The 14,196-nt window shown below is 35.4% G+C and overlaps 1 protein-coding gene across 8 annotated transcripts in view; it reads left to right on the top strand.

Annotated features, from left to right (window-relative positions):
- Positions 1-14,196, top strand: part of sima (HIF-1 transcription factor component sima) — a 101,272-nt gene that overhangs the window by 67,413 nt on the left and 19,663 nt on the right. For all 8 annotated transcript variants that reach the window (XM_089462670.1, XM_089462668.1, XM_089462667.1 and 5 more), the window contains one exon: positions 8,262-9,010. In XM_089462670.1, the coding sequence (XP_089318796.1) occupies positions 8,262-9,010 (749 nt within the window). The remainder of the gene's footprint in view (positions 1-8,261; positions 9,011-14,196) is intronic.

Here is a 14,196-nt window from a genome sequence, read left to right as displayed (position 1 = left end):
TTATCATATGCATGTTATCATACATATGTTATGTGTAAATGAGTTTTGAAATGAGTCAAAATTTATGTATGTATTTTAGTATTTTTTTTAGATTATTTAGTTCCTCAGGTCAAAAAGTTCAGACGAATAAAAGAGCAGATCAACTGACTAGCCGGATAGACAGACAGCATAGACAATATCAATTCAGCATGTTCTCCTGAGCAAGCACTTATATACCTTCTGGTTCTCCCGATCTAGAGTCTATATACTACATATACGAACTCATCTAAACCTGTTACATATACACGCCCCAAAACAATACGCCCTACTTGACTATTTCCAAAGAGCATACAAAAAGAAAATGATTTGTCTGCTTCATGAAAATTCCAGCAGATGTTGCAAATCTTGTATTCTTTTCGATTTGTTGGCACAGTTTGGATTTATTTTTAACACTTGAGAATTGTTTCAATCTGCGGCACAAGTTGATAAACGTGTTTAAGCCACATTTGGTAAATGTTTATATATTGGCATAAATAAATATATCATATCAGATATCTGTATATGTATTTCATATATTTATATGTCTAGTCCAAATTCAGCTCAATTTTGTTGAGATTTCTAAAATTGAATTTATATGTTTAATTAAATTTTGTTCTTTCACTTTTATTTCTTTTTTGTTTGTTCCATAAATTTGCGAATTAGTTGAAATATGTTTGCTTTTTATATTGAATTGAATTTATTTTTGTCTCCGTCAGTGGAAACTGCATAAACATTTCAAATTTATTTGAGTTTTGCTTCTATTTGTTTATTTATTTATCTATTTTATTTTATTTTCTTTTCGGTTTCTTACATTTTATTTATTTTTTTCATTTGTTGCAGCGAGAAATATGAAATTGTGTCATGCGTATGTGTGTGTGTGAGCAAATGTGTTCTACATAGCAGAATATCTATCTGAGTTTACAAGTTATGCTAATATATATACTATATATACCATATATAAAGTCGTATATACTTGATCTGCAGCAAAAATTCAGAATTTGCAGTTTTGTGCATATTATGAGATTCTTTTTATAGAAATCTATTGTTTGAGCATTTGAAACCAAATTCTGTAACAAAAATCTTACTTTGCTTTTGAGTTTCTATATTGCAAGAGCTTAAAGGAGCTTCCCTTTTTTATTTGCCTACAGCCAACATCAGAATTTTTTTTTTACTAACTCTGCAAACACATTTTCGCGCAGGACCATAAAATTTTCATCAGCATTACGTAAAAATAGTGGGCTGGCGAAATTGCAGTCGAGTGGGAAAAGTGCGCACACATATTTACATATACTATATATGCGTGTGAGTGTAGGTGCGTGTGTGTGTGTGTATTTTCATGCCTCACAGAGATGCCTAGATACATCTAGTAGATTCGAAACAGGCACAGGAAAATACAGATGCAAATACTCGCATTAAATTATACTCAGATACGGATAGAGTTAGAGATACTGATATAGATGCTCGATTCAGATAGTCTAGACACAGATACTCGATACAGTTACTGATATAGATATTCATATAAAAACAGCTAGATACTAAAATATTCAAACAGACAAATACAATTTATCACGAAACATAGATACTCTCGAATGTCAGACAATCAGATACAGATACAATCAATCGAGATATAGAGATACTTCCCAAATATTGATTTAACAATTTAGAAACAAATAATCGAGCCGGAGGTACTCATACGCCTTCAAATAATCTGTTAAAGACATCTGTACTCAGATACAAACACAAGTTCAGATACAATCAGTCAAGTCACAGAGATTCTCAAGCATTCTAGAGTTTAGATACAAATACTCAGCCACTCAAACACTCAGATACAAGTAAGCAAGATACTTCTATAAGATTTTGATAGTTTAGATACAAATATTTGATATATAGATATTCATACACATATGCACACAGATGCAGATACAGATACATATGTATATATAGTCGCCAGACAGCTACTCAGATACAAATGCTTAGATACAAATAGTCGTGTTACACAGATACTTACGCACACATTCGCCAGTTTATTACATTTTCAAGGCAGCCCATAAAATGCCCTTAAATGGTTCTCATGCCTTTCTCTCTCTCTCTCTCTTTCGCTGCCCTTGCCGCCCCGCCCTCGCACACGTGACCTGCTCAGCTTTAGGCCCCAGAGCCGAAAACATTTGTCGATCTGCTCCAATGAATGAATAGATTTGTCTGACATAAGCAAAAATCACAAAAAAAAAAGAAAGAAAAAAATACGCTTAATTCGTATTTTGAATGAATGGCGAAATGTGTGAAATACGAATTTCTATGGAATATCGAATGTTAATGAAAACAATTAGTATTTAATCAAATTAGTGCTCGTTGTGAATGTTTTACTTAAAATAAAACTCGCTTTAACAACGCCAAACTCAATTAATTCGCGCCACATGCGAAAAAGTGTTGAAATTCTGCGCGTTTCGCACGCACAACTTTACTGCTGGGCTGTTGGCTGGCGCTATGCGTGTGTCTGTGTGTGTGTGTGTAACTTGCTTGTGCTTGTGCTTGTATAGCGCTTTTAAGGGCCAACACGCAATGGCTTTAGTTTTATGACGAAATTAGCGAATGTCTGTTTGGAAAATGCCACAGCTTCGGGAATATCTTACTCTCTCATTCTATCTTACACGCGCACACGCATACACACACAGATGTATCGACGTACGCACGTATCAATATTAACGGTAAATTGTGGAAGTTGGCTGTAAATGTTTGTATTTATGCGTTTTTTGTGTAAATTTCAAATGGTTTCATGAGCTGTTTTTGTGGCATAATTTTTGGCGTTGCGACTTTGTATTTGAAAAGAAAAACAAATGAATAAAGAATGAATACAAAAAAAAAAAAAACAAAAAATAATAATAATAAAAATAAAACATGTTAATTGCTATTTGGACGTCTTATCATGTTATCAGCACGTTGCATAGTTCAGGTTTACAGTTAGATTAGGCGAAAATACTTGAGTATAGCATGAGCGCGTGTGTGTGTATGTTTTGTGTGGATGTTTGTGTTTGCGTTTTATTTAGTCGGTCAGTCAGCTTTATCGTTAGGTTTGTCCAAAAACAGCGAACAATTAGCGTAAAGCTCTCAATTGCTGAGCCATGCAAATTGAGCAGCCGCATGCGAAATTGCAAACCAGGCAAACCAGCGGCAGCATCCACAGCAGCAGCACCAACGTCAACAACAGCAACAACAACTATACGAAGAACCACAACAGAAGCAGCGTTTGTTTGACATGCAAACAATAATAAACGAGTGGAAGAGTGAGAGCGTGTGAGAGAACGCGAGAGCTTGAGTGTTTAGCATTTGCAAAAAAAAAAAAAAAAATATATATCAACAAAAATCTAAACGAAATTGAAACGAAAAAAATGAACGTAAATGGCAAACGTTTTGCGCTCAATTGCGCGCACGCAATGAGTGAAACTAGTCAGCGTAAAAGCACTCAATGGCAGTGCGCCGGCGCTGCGCTCTTTTGAGTGCCTTGTTGTTGTTTCGCGCTCGCACTTAGAACAGCAGCTCGACGCTGTGCTCTTTCGCTGCCAGCAGCAGCAGAGCGGCGACAGCTACAAGCTTTCAGCTGCGCTGGCATTCCGCTTATTCGTCTCTGGTACGTTGTCGTCTGTGCAGGCAAGCGGCGCAGTCAGGCGCTTGAGTTTTTCCGTGTGCACTTCTAAACTTTAATTCTCACCAACAGAAAAAAAAATCAAAAGAAAAGAAAAAAAGCAAACAAGCAAGAATAATAACAATAAAATTAAAATAACTGGACTCGGCAAACTTGGCCAAAACGAATGAAACGCACAGAAAAAACGTTAAAATATATTGTTTTTATTGTTTAACAACGTCAAATTGTGCAAATAAATACAAAACCGAAATTCAACAACAAAAGTAAAACAAGCAATAAAACAAATAAACGCCATCTATTTTTCAACTTTCGCTGTAAATAAAACTCAATTGCATTTCCGTTCTCAATAACTAAACAAATAATTACAATAATTGCAATAATAATAATAGAAATTAACGAAATTCTATAAAAAAAAAGAAATGTTTTAAAAAGCAAAGGGTAACGAAATTGTTTAAAATATACACAAAAAATTATATAAAAAATGTAATTTGTGGCTGTAAAAATAAACAACAAATACAACTGTAATTAAGCATAATAAAAATATATATAAAGTATATATATTCATATATATAGAAATGTGTATATGTTTATATATAAACTAGTTGAACACAACAAATTTTATATTTTTATTTTTGACAAAAATAAACTTTTTTTTATTATGCGTGAATTTGACAACGACAAAAAGAATGAAAATAAAACACAAGCACACATACAAATATATATACATACATCAATTATATATTTGTATATATACATGTGTGTGTGTGTCAAAAAGATTATCAAAAATAAATAAAAATAAAGAAAATGTTCATAATTTCTGTTCAATTTAAAGAGAGAAAAAGGAAAAAAAAACAAGTGCGCACGTTTGTTACACGCGGCAGCGAAAGCGAAAAACAATAACATCGACACAAGACCAGCGGCTCGTAAAGCAATGCATATTAATTAATAAACAATTACAAAAATATTATGCCAAAAAACGAAAAGTCTGCAAAAAAAAACTTTTACACAACACTCGCGCACCTAACCTACAAAACAAATGCATTGCTGCGGTCGGCGCTGCTGCAGCGGCAGTTGCAAGCGCAACAACAACAACAACGATGACAATTTTTATTGCAATCTGCGTTTCATTGCGGCGCTGGCGTTGACGTTGACGACGCGCGACCCCCACAACGCAACGCACGATCTGTCTGCCGCTCTCTGTTTCGTTTTCTTTTGCTCTCTCTCCCACTCTCTTTTGCGAGCACTGACAGCGCTCTCTCTGTAGAGTTCATTTCATTTTGTTTTGCGTTTGTTTTATTTATTTTGGCTATTTGGCATTTCGTTTTGTTTTTGGTTTAGGCTGAGGGTGGGGACAGCGCAGGAGGCGTAGCTGCATCTGCGTTTGCATTTGCAATTACATAAAAATGCTGAGCGAGTTAATTTGTTGATGAAATTTAATTGAATTGCAGCTTAATTAGCATTTAGCATCGGCTTGTCAATAGACTCACATACACACAGACTGTGTGTGTAAGTATGTGTGTATGTTTATGAATTTAGACGCCTACCTATATGTTGATTACACAATTTGCAACGGTGTGTGCGTGTGTGTGTTGTGGCCGAAATTTGCGTGTCTCGTCTCTCCGCTGTTTATAGTCTAGTTAATTCAGCTTCTATTAAATACATACCCACAAATTCGTATATATGAATATATATGTGTGTGTTTGTGTGTTTGTTGCTGCCTCTTTTGCCTACTGCTTTTTATTTTCATTCAATTTAATACCCATTGCCTTTTATGTGCGCGCACACATGCACGCATTTTTCATACACACACACACACGCATACGAAAAAAAAAAAAAACAAAATGTTCGTCAAAAGCAATTACTGACATTTTACGTTGAGTTGAGTTTCACATGATGCTGCTCCGTTATTGCTCTGCAATTGAAATCAACAGCAGCGGCAGAGACAGCGACTGCGACAGTGTCAGTAGCAGAGGCAGCGGCATCGGCAGAGAGAGCCATACAGCATCGTCGCAGCTTCAGTCAGGCAGAATTCATTTGTTTTACACATATATATTCTTTTCTTTTTGTTCTTCTTCTCTCTCTTTCACTCCTCTGTGACACCGTGTGTGTGTCGTCTCCTTGTATCTGAGCGTTTCGCCTCAGTTTGTTACACAATAAAATTGTTGCTTTAATTTAGTTGAATCAACTATAATACTTCATTCATCTATCTGTCGCTATGTCGTATTCTTAAATACATATACACACATACGTTTATTTATTTATTTTATATTCAATTTGCCATTACCAATTGACATTAACTGCATTACTAATGCACTTCTAAGTGATTATTGTTGTTGCGGCTATTTACACTTTACCCTCATCTTATTTAGACGCGCTCTTCCGATCTGCCCCCTCTCTTTACTCGCGCTCTCTTCGTCGCTCACAAGCCGAAAAGTGTGCCGCTGAGTGTTTGCAGTTTTTGTGAGTGCATTTGTTTGTACACGTGCATGTGTGTGTCAGTGCAGCCGAAGAGAGAACAACTGAGCGAGAGAGACGCACTAACATCACGCGATCAATTGATACACTGTCTCGACTTTGATTTGGACCTGTGTGTGTGTGTGAGTGCATGAGCCTGTGCATGTGTGTTTGTGTTCGTTGAGTATGTTACACAGAGTTCAAGAGTTTAGATGCCCTCTCGCCTTTTCTTGCTCTTATCAGCATTGCTTGAGGTGTTTGCTTTCGTCACAGCACATTTTAACAGGCCGACAAAGCTTCAATTAAAAGCTCAAAGGCTTAGACTTAATTGATTTTAAGCTTTGTTGCTTTTCACAACACATTTTTTTTTTTTTTTTGGCAATTTTTAATGAAAATGATGTAAGAGCTGAAAACGTGAGTTCAAACCGGCTGCAACCGGCAAAAAGTACATTAAAAAAATAAAAGGGGAAGAGGAAGAATGTAGATGAAGCAATTATTTAAGTGTGTTCTGCTGCTGTGTGTTCGTTTTGCTTGTTAGCTTTGCGGCTATTGTAGCAAACGCTTTTGTCCCATTGATTGCCTTCCGGCATAGCTCGCTCTCACTCTCTCTACCCCACTCTCTCACTCTCTGTGTATATATACTAAATGCAGGTGTGCGTGTGTGTGTGTGTGTGTGTGCATCATTTGCTGTACAGCAAATTTTCCATAATTTTCCATTGTCAACAAAACGCAACTTGACATTGAATCATCTCTGCTCTATATCAATGCCAGAGCTATCAGAACCCAGACCCATGGCGTACCCATCGAAACCCCAACGTATCTCTCATACTGCGTAGTTCCCATTATTTCACCACTGAGACGAGCCCCCAAAAAACGAAAATTCCGTAAGCTTGTTGACTTTGACTTTTAAAAGTTAATAATAATAAGTGTTTGTTGTTGTCTTGAATCGTATATTTTCTGCACTTCATCAAGTTCCAGTTTCTACGTTTATCTTTAGCTTGTGCTCGACGGGGGGTGGGGGGGGTCTGAAGGTTGGTTTGTTGCTTGTCCGAAATTCACGACGTTTTCACGTGTCTAAGGCTATAATGCTCATACGCTGTGCGCATGCACAGGCCCAACAGCTGAGTTGGAGCCGATTGTACCGTTACTTATCTTATCAACAAGCATTTGCCGGCAAAGAGAGCGAGTGCGAATTAGACCTCGAATGCCAGATACACTCAAAAGCCACTGAATTTCCATGCTTCAATCACGGGCGCAACGTATGCTTGTTGCAACAATCTCGAGTTGAGCATATATAGAATACATGATATTTACTTGTGTATATATATTAATATTAATATATTGTACTGTTGCCATGATCTGTTCCGTTATCAATCGGCTGTGTAACGCTTTAATTAGCCTGTGAGACACACCCACCAAGTGACGCTTATCGCACGACGTCGTCGACGTTGTCTCGTCTTGGCCCCGTTGAGAGATAAGTCTGTAGATAGAGGGAAGGACAGGGGTAGGAGAGAAGTTTTTTTTTTTTGGCAAGTGGGTTTTGTAAGACATATCCATTTCCGGCACGCTCTTATCGTTTATATATATAAAAACAAGATATAGCACATGAAATTTTCCAAAACATTTGCAGCTCACAAAAAAAAAAAAAAAAAAAAAAAAAAAAATGGCTCATTAATAGCAAACAATTATTTATAACTAGGTTTTTTTTTTATAATATACATACTAACTAATTTTAAATGAAAAAATGTATGATTAAAATAATTGTTATATATAAACATTTGTTATATACATGTGCAAAAAAAAAAAAAAAAAATACCGTATATGTATATATATATTATAAACAACTGCTATACATATATGTTAAGTATAACAAATAATTTATATGACGGTTATATTTATTAAACAACATCGAAGACAACTATTATATATATAACAATTAATTGTTATATATAAACATATTTAATATATGAAAAAAAATCGAAAATTCGCGCGTTTTTCGCTTTCTTAATCGGGCTGTGTTTTGTAACAAACGAGTGCAACTTGAAAAAAATTACAAAAAAAAAAAAAAAAAAAGAGCCACAAAAATGAAAAGAAAAACCCATTTGATATGATTATCATTACGATATCGTTGTGCATCGCCTTTTTGCAGTAATCTTGAGAACAAACATGAGATTTATTCACTTGCGCAACAAACGGCGGCAAGTGAGGAACAGGCAAAGCAGCAACAGCAACAGCAACAACTACCTGAAACTAACAACGAAACAACAATTGCTAAACAACAAGTTGCCGAAACAACTAAAGCAACAACTGAAACAACAACTGCAACAACAACCGCAGCCGCAACAACTTTAGACAAACCCAAAGTGATTGAGACTGCTAACGAAACAACAACAACACCAACTCCAACAACTGCTGCTGCAACTAACCCACCATCAGCACCACCACCACCAACAGCAACAACAACAACTAAAACATCTAGTAACAACAACAACAACAACATCAATACCGTAACCTCAACTTTAGTTAACAAATCGCAGCAACTGCAAACCGAATTGCTTATCAAACGTGAAAATAATTCACCCGGACCGCGCACCATCACAGCACAGATCCTCAGCAACAACAACAACATCATCAACAACAACAACAATTTGTTGCGTATCGAAGAGAAACGTCCCAAATCGGTGACCGCCTCACTCATACGCAGCACCCCAGCAGCTGCTGCCCCGAAGAAGAATTCAATTGCTGCTCAGACGTTGCCGCCGACAACAACAGCAACAGCTGCCATATTGAACAACAATTTGCAACAGCAACAGCAACAACTGCAGCAACAACAGCAACAAGCACAAGATATGAATAAAGGATTCTTATCGTTCGCTGATGAAGGCCGAGGATTAACAAGTAAGTAGAACAAACTATACACATAACTAATCCCAACAACAACAACAACAACAACAACAATGACAAACAACCAGAAAGCTAACAAGTTGCATTATGCAAGTAGACAACCCCCCACGAAAGCTAAAAAGGTGTAAATAATAGACGTATATAAGGCTATGTAAATACTTATATACACCTATATGGCTGTATATAAGTTTCTGTATATAAGAGAGATAACTCCTGCTTGCCTGCTTAGTGCATTAGTGATAAGCAATCGTTAGTTGCAACTGCAATCAAAATTATCAGCTGAGGGCATTACTATTTAGTTCTAGAAAATATACGTAATGCAATAGGTCAATGTTTTTATATACATATATGTATGTATATACGAAAGGTTTCTACCTAGGACACTATAACAGTGTTCTTCAAGATTTACAGCTATTACAAATTTGCTAGATAGAAGCTCTGATTCAAATGAAAACTCCCACAAAGTTAGTAGTATATTTTAAAAAATATATAAATATATATACAAATATTATTAGTAGTATTTTTTACATCGATTTTCGAGCTATAATAAAGAGCTGATAAAATATGCCAACTATATATACAAAGAATTTATTGCTTATACAAATCGTAAAATTATGTATCTAGATTCTAGAGGCTTAATTGCTTTTAAAAAATTTATATGAAATGTGATCGAAGCTAATTTAGTTATAAATATTTAAATGGATTTCATTTCTATTTTGAAATATTACATTCTAAAGTATACATTCATTAGATTTTGTATATTTGTCCCATAAAAACTTGGAAATTACTTGTGTAATATTCAAACTGCATTTGAAGTGTGACCAGCTTATCTACAATGGAAAATCAATCAGGGAACGAATTCTTAACGTAGTTTATTTGAATATCAGTATTTATGCTAGTTAGTTTGCTATAACATTAAATCGATAACATCATTGCAGTTTAAGTGTGACCAGGTAATATAAAAGAAATGACTAAAAGTGTTATGTTTGCGGCATTTAACAGATAAAGCTTAGTTACGATTTTAAGCTATATTCATGTGCATATATGAAAATATATAAATCTAAACAGTTTGCCAGAAAGTATACTAAAAATATGCTATTTGATGCTGATATGAATTGCAGTTTTAAGTGTGACCAGGCAGTCAGCAGACTTGTAGAAGTAATGCAGTGCAGATAAGATTATAATGCAAATTGTTAGATTATGTATGTGTATATATATATATGTATGTATACATATTTGTAATATCAATATCAATTATATTAAGAATACACAAAAGTACGTTAGCATTTTGATTCCTGTTTGCTGTCTCTTGTTGTTATTGTTGTTATTGAACCGATGTTGTTTGTTGTTAAGTTGATAACCCCTCGAGTCCAATTTCCCGGTACAGAAATAATCCAAAATGTGCATTTGCCAAAGACCAAGGCTGAAGTCAGGCGTCTGTCGTGTGGCTGAATGTGTGTGTATATATGTATATGTATATGTATGTATGTATGTATGTGTGTGTGTATATATATTGTATGCATATTCATGCGAGTCGCGCCCGTTTCTTAGTTGTTTCTATATAGAAAAGTTAGGCAAGCGCTTGACGTGCGCTACTTGATGCGATTTGACGCATTGTCGTTACGTTATTTGCGGCAGTTTTAATTGGTTAAAATGTCAATCAGTCAGTCAGTCAGTCAATCAGTCCGTCAGTCTGCCGATCAGTTTGTCAGTTCGTCGTGTGCTTATCGCCGTTTTGTGGTTGCAATTTGCGCAAATCAAACGATTTATTTGTAAAGACAACAACAGCAAATGCACAGCGACAACAACAACAATAACAACAACAACAAGAGCAACAACAAGAGCAACAACAACTCGTTTGTATTTTGTAAACAAAATGCAAGCAAAACTAGCTACGCCATATAGTATATATAAATATATACATACATACATTTATATGTATATATGTATGTGTGTGTGTGTAAATGTTATGTGCATAAATGTGCATCAACTTTTGCCGGTTGGCATTTTTGCTATTGTTGTTGTTGTTTTTTTCGTATTACGTGCATTTGCTATTATTATTATTATTTGTTGTTGTTCTTAGCTGCTGCTTGTCATAATCATTTTAAATATTACGCATACGCCGCGTTTAACCCACAAAAGCCGCAAATACATTTCGTTTCGTTCTCGTTTTTTTTTTTTTTTCTTTTTTTTTTTGTTCGTTTGTTTCATTTGCTCGCTTGAGCCAATTAATATGGTTAAGCGATTTGGTGTCTGTCGTCCAGTTTGTTGGCGCGTGTTGCCCAGCTGCCTCTATGGCCGTAGATTCCCAAGCTTGTGTGTCGCCTCTGACATCTGTCAGCGGCACTGATCGCCCACACTTGTGGAGCAGCCTTCTACCTTTCGTTGGGATTTCGATTTTTTTCTATTTTCATTTTTGGTTAGCGCGTGCTTTTTGGTTCCGTGCTGCAGTTCAGTTGGAAACTGTCTCCAAATAAGAGATGGGTTATATACTCTATACCCTGTAGCACTTCAATTTGAAGAGGGTGCTTTAGAATTGAGATTTTAATAGCAGTTTTCCCATTTTTTTTTTTTTATATAAACCGATAAATATTGATTTTTCGTAGATTTTCATATGATGTGATTTATTTAAATATTAATTAATTTTATTTATTTTAATTTATATCTAGAATATATAGTAGTAATAAATATCGTTTCGTCACATGATTCTATAGAACTTATTCTGCAGTTCAATAGTTAAATATATCTGGATCGTCTCCATTTAAATTGACTTTGTACTTCTTTCTAATATCGTTAAATATCGATGCATTCTGATGATTAGTCATAATAAATGAGCTGCAAATCAAAAGCACTAAATATTGTTTAATGATCTAGATTACGTAGTGGTCGATTTCTTGATAAGAGTGATGCATATAAATTAATTATATGAGTATCGATTTATAACCGGAATTGCCAGAGGTAGTAAATGTTGCGTCTTTGTGCTGCACGTTAATTTTGACTTCGATTTACGCCGTCTCTCATTGGGAAATCTTGCCTTTGATGCGTACTATCAAAATAATGCTATTAATTACCCCAGCAATTTCTTTTGTTTAAGCTCTTTTAAAGCGCATCTCTCAGTCGATCATTCGTGCCATCACTGAAGTTTTTCTTTTATTTTTTTCCACACAAATTTTTCTTGTTTTCTGTTGACATTTGGTGCTGGCTGCAGACGCCGCAAATACTTTAGTTTTTTATTTCTATTGCTTCGACTTTTTTTCTGCTCATTTTTTTCTGTCTATATTTATTTTGGTTTAACGTGGAACGTAAATAAACAGGGAAGCACTTATTATATTTATTTTCGTTGGAGATAACCAAAAGAATTTGCCAGTTATTGGAATTTGATTTCAGCTCATCGCTTGATGATTCGAACAAGTGTTATATAATGTGCTATAATACGGCATTGTTGAATCTTGAAAATACATTTTGTAAACATCCAATAGAATTGTTAACTTTGTTAGCATTCACTGAGCATGATTGAGCTGAGTGAATGAACTATCGCCAAACTATCGCTTAATTGCCACGAGTTTGGTTTAATCAATGTTTATTTTTCGTTGTTTTCTGTCCACGGCTGTACGGGCTATGCGTAGGCATCTAATTCCGCATCCAGAACACGCGCTGATACGGCATAAACAGACGCATAAGTAGGTGCCTAATCGCGACCTCTAGAACACTCAAGCTCTTAAATGGGGAGGCGAGCACAACGGCGCTTAAATAAAGATGCTATCAAAATTTCTATACACTGTTCACGGTGTGAGGAAAGAGGGTATAGGGTTTACGAACTTAATATTTGTTATTAGACTAGGTTATGGTTGGGTATCGTATGACAATGTACGCATATATATATAGATAGATAACAGGAAAGGAAAAAGATATATCGTTTATAAGTATTGGTAAAGTTATGGATAAGCATATCGATATGTATAGAGGGATAAGGATAGAGACTGGGATGGATATGAATATGGATACATATATAGTAATGAAAGGATGCATAAAATATAGTTAAATAAAGACAGATAAAGATAGATAAAGATAGAAGCAAACATATTGATAATGATATACAATCGATATATTTTTAAATACAGATATGAATATCGATATTTGTAGATGCTCAGTATTCAAATTTAAGTTGGGAGTCGATTCATTGGACTTTTAGTTTTACATTAAAAATTGGAATGACTTAGTCTTGTTACATACTCGTGGTAGAGTATTAGGCAGTCGGCTTACAGTTTTTATTTTCAATAAAAATTGTTTTTATTTTTTTCGCCTTGCTTTATTTTAAGTGTCTGTGTCCGTTCTTATTCTACGCTTTTCTTTTGATTTGGACTAATCCGTATTCCCTATTTGGGAGGCGACTAACTACGTCATTATTCTGTTGATCAACAACATTATTATCATGCGCATGCTCATCATCATCATTGTCATCAGCATCGTCATCAGCAACATCATCATCATGATGATTTATTTAAATTGAAACTGTGTCGAGTTGTCGAGTGAGTGTTTGGCTGCTGGGCCAAGTCACGCGTTAGACTAGACTGACTCGTATGTGTGTGTGTGTGTATGTGTCTGTGTGTTAGTCTAACAAGCACTCGTTATTCACTGAATGGTTATTCTAGAAAACTTTCGAATTCAGATTTTCAAGTGCATCGAATGTGGCTCAAGTGCAGCTGCTGCAGCTTGAGGCACGTCACGAGATGCTACGACAGTCACTTTTCAGTTTTCGGTTTTTAGTTTTCAGCTTTCAGTTTTGCGTATTTTTTGGTGCTTGATTTTTTATTGCCACAGATCAAGTAATTAGCTTGTGCTCTAGTAAAACCTCAGTCGCTCCACTCAGCTGCTAAAATTTGTTGCATTGAGCACAGTAGTTTTTCCCCCCTCGCTTTTCTGTTTTCCGTTTTTTGTTTTTAGGTCTACGACCTTGCACTTTACGTTAACAATTACGAAAAATAAAAAGATCATAAAAAACAAAAACACTTTGCTAATATTTACAAATGGGCACTTGGTGGGTTGTAGGTCCAACCCGGCCCAGCCCGCCCTGGCTCTGTGTGGGGCTCACTTGGCCAACTCGCATTATCGTGTGCCATAATTTCACTTGTTAATTTATCGTTGTTGTTGTTATTTGTAATTTTTATATGTTTTTCGCT

The sequence above is a fragment of the Drosophila arizonae genome, chromosome 2 (assembly GCF_054131065.1).
Source record: "Drosophila arizonae isolate 15081-1271.41 chromosome 2, UAZ_ARI_1.0, whole genome shotgun sequence".
Classification (NCBI taxonomy): Eukaryota; Metazoa; Arthropoda; class Insecta; order Diptera; family Drosophilidae; genus Drosophila; species Drosophila arizonae.
The sequence above is the reverse complement of the archived record's forward strand: the minus strand, read 5'-3'. Positions and strand labels throughout refer to the sequence as shown.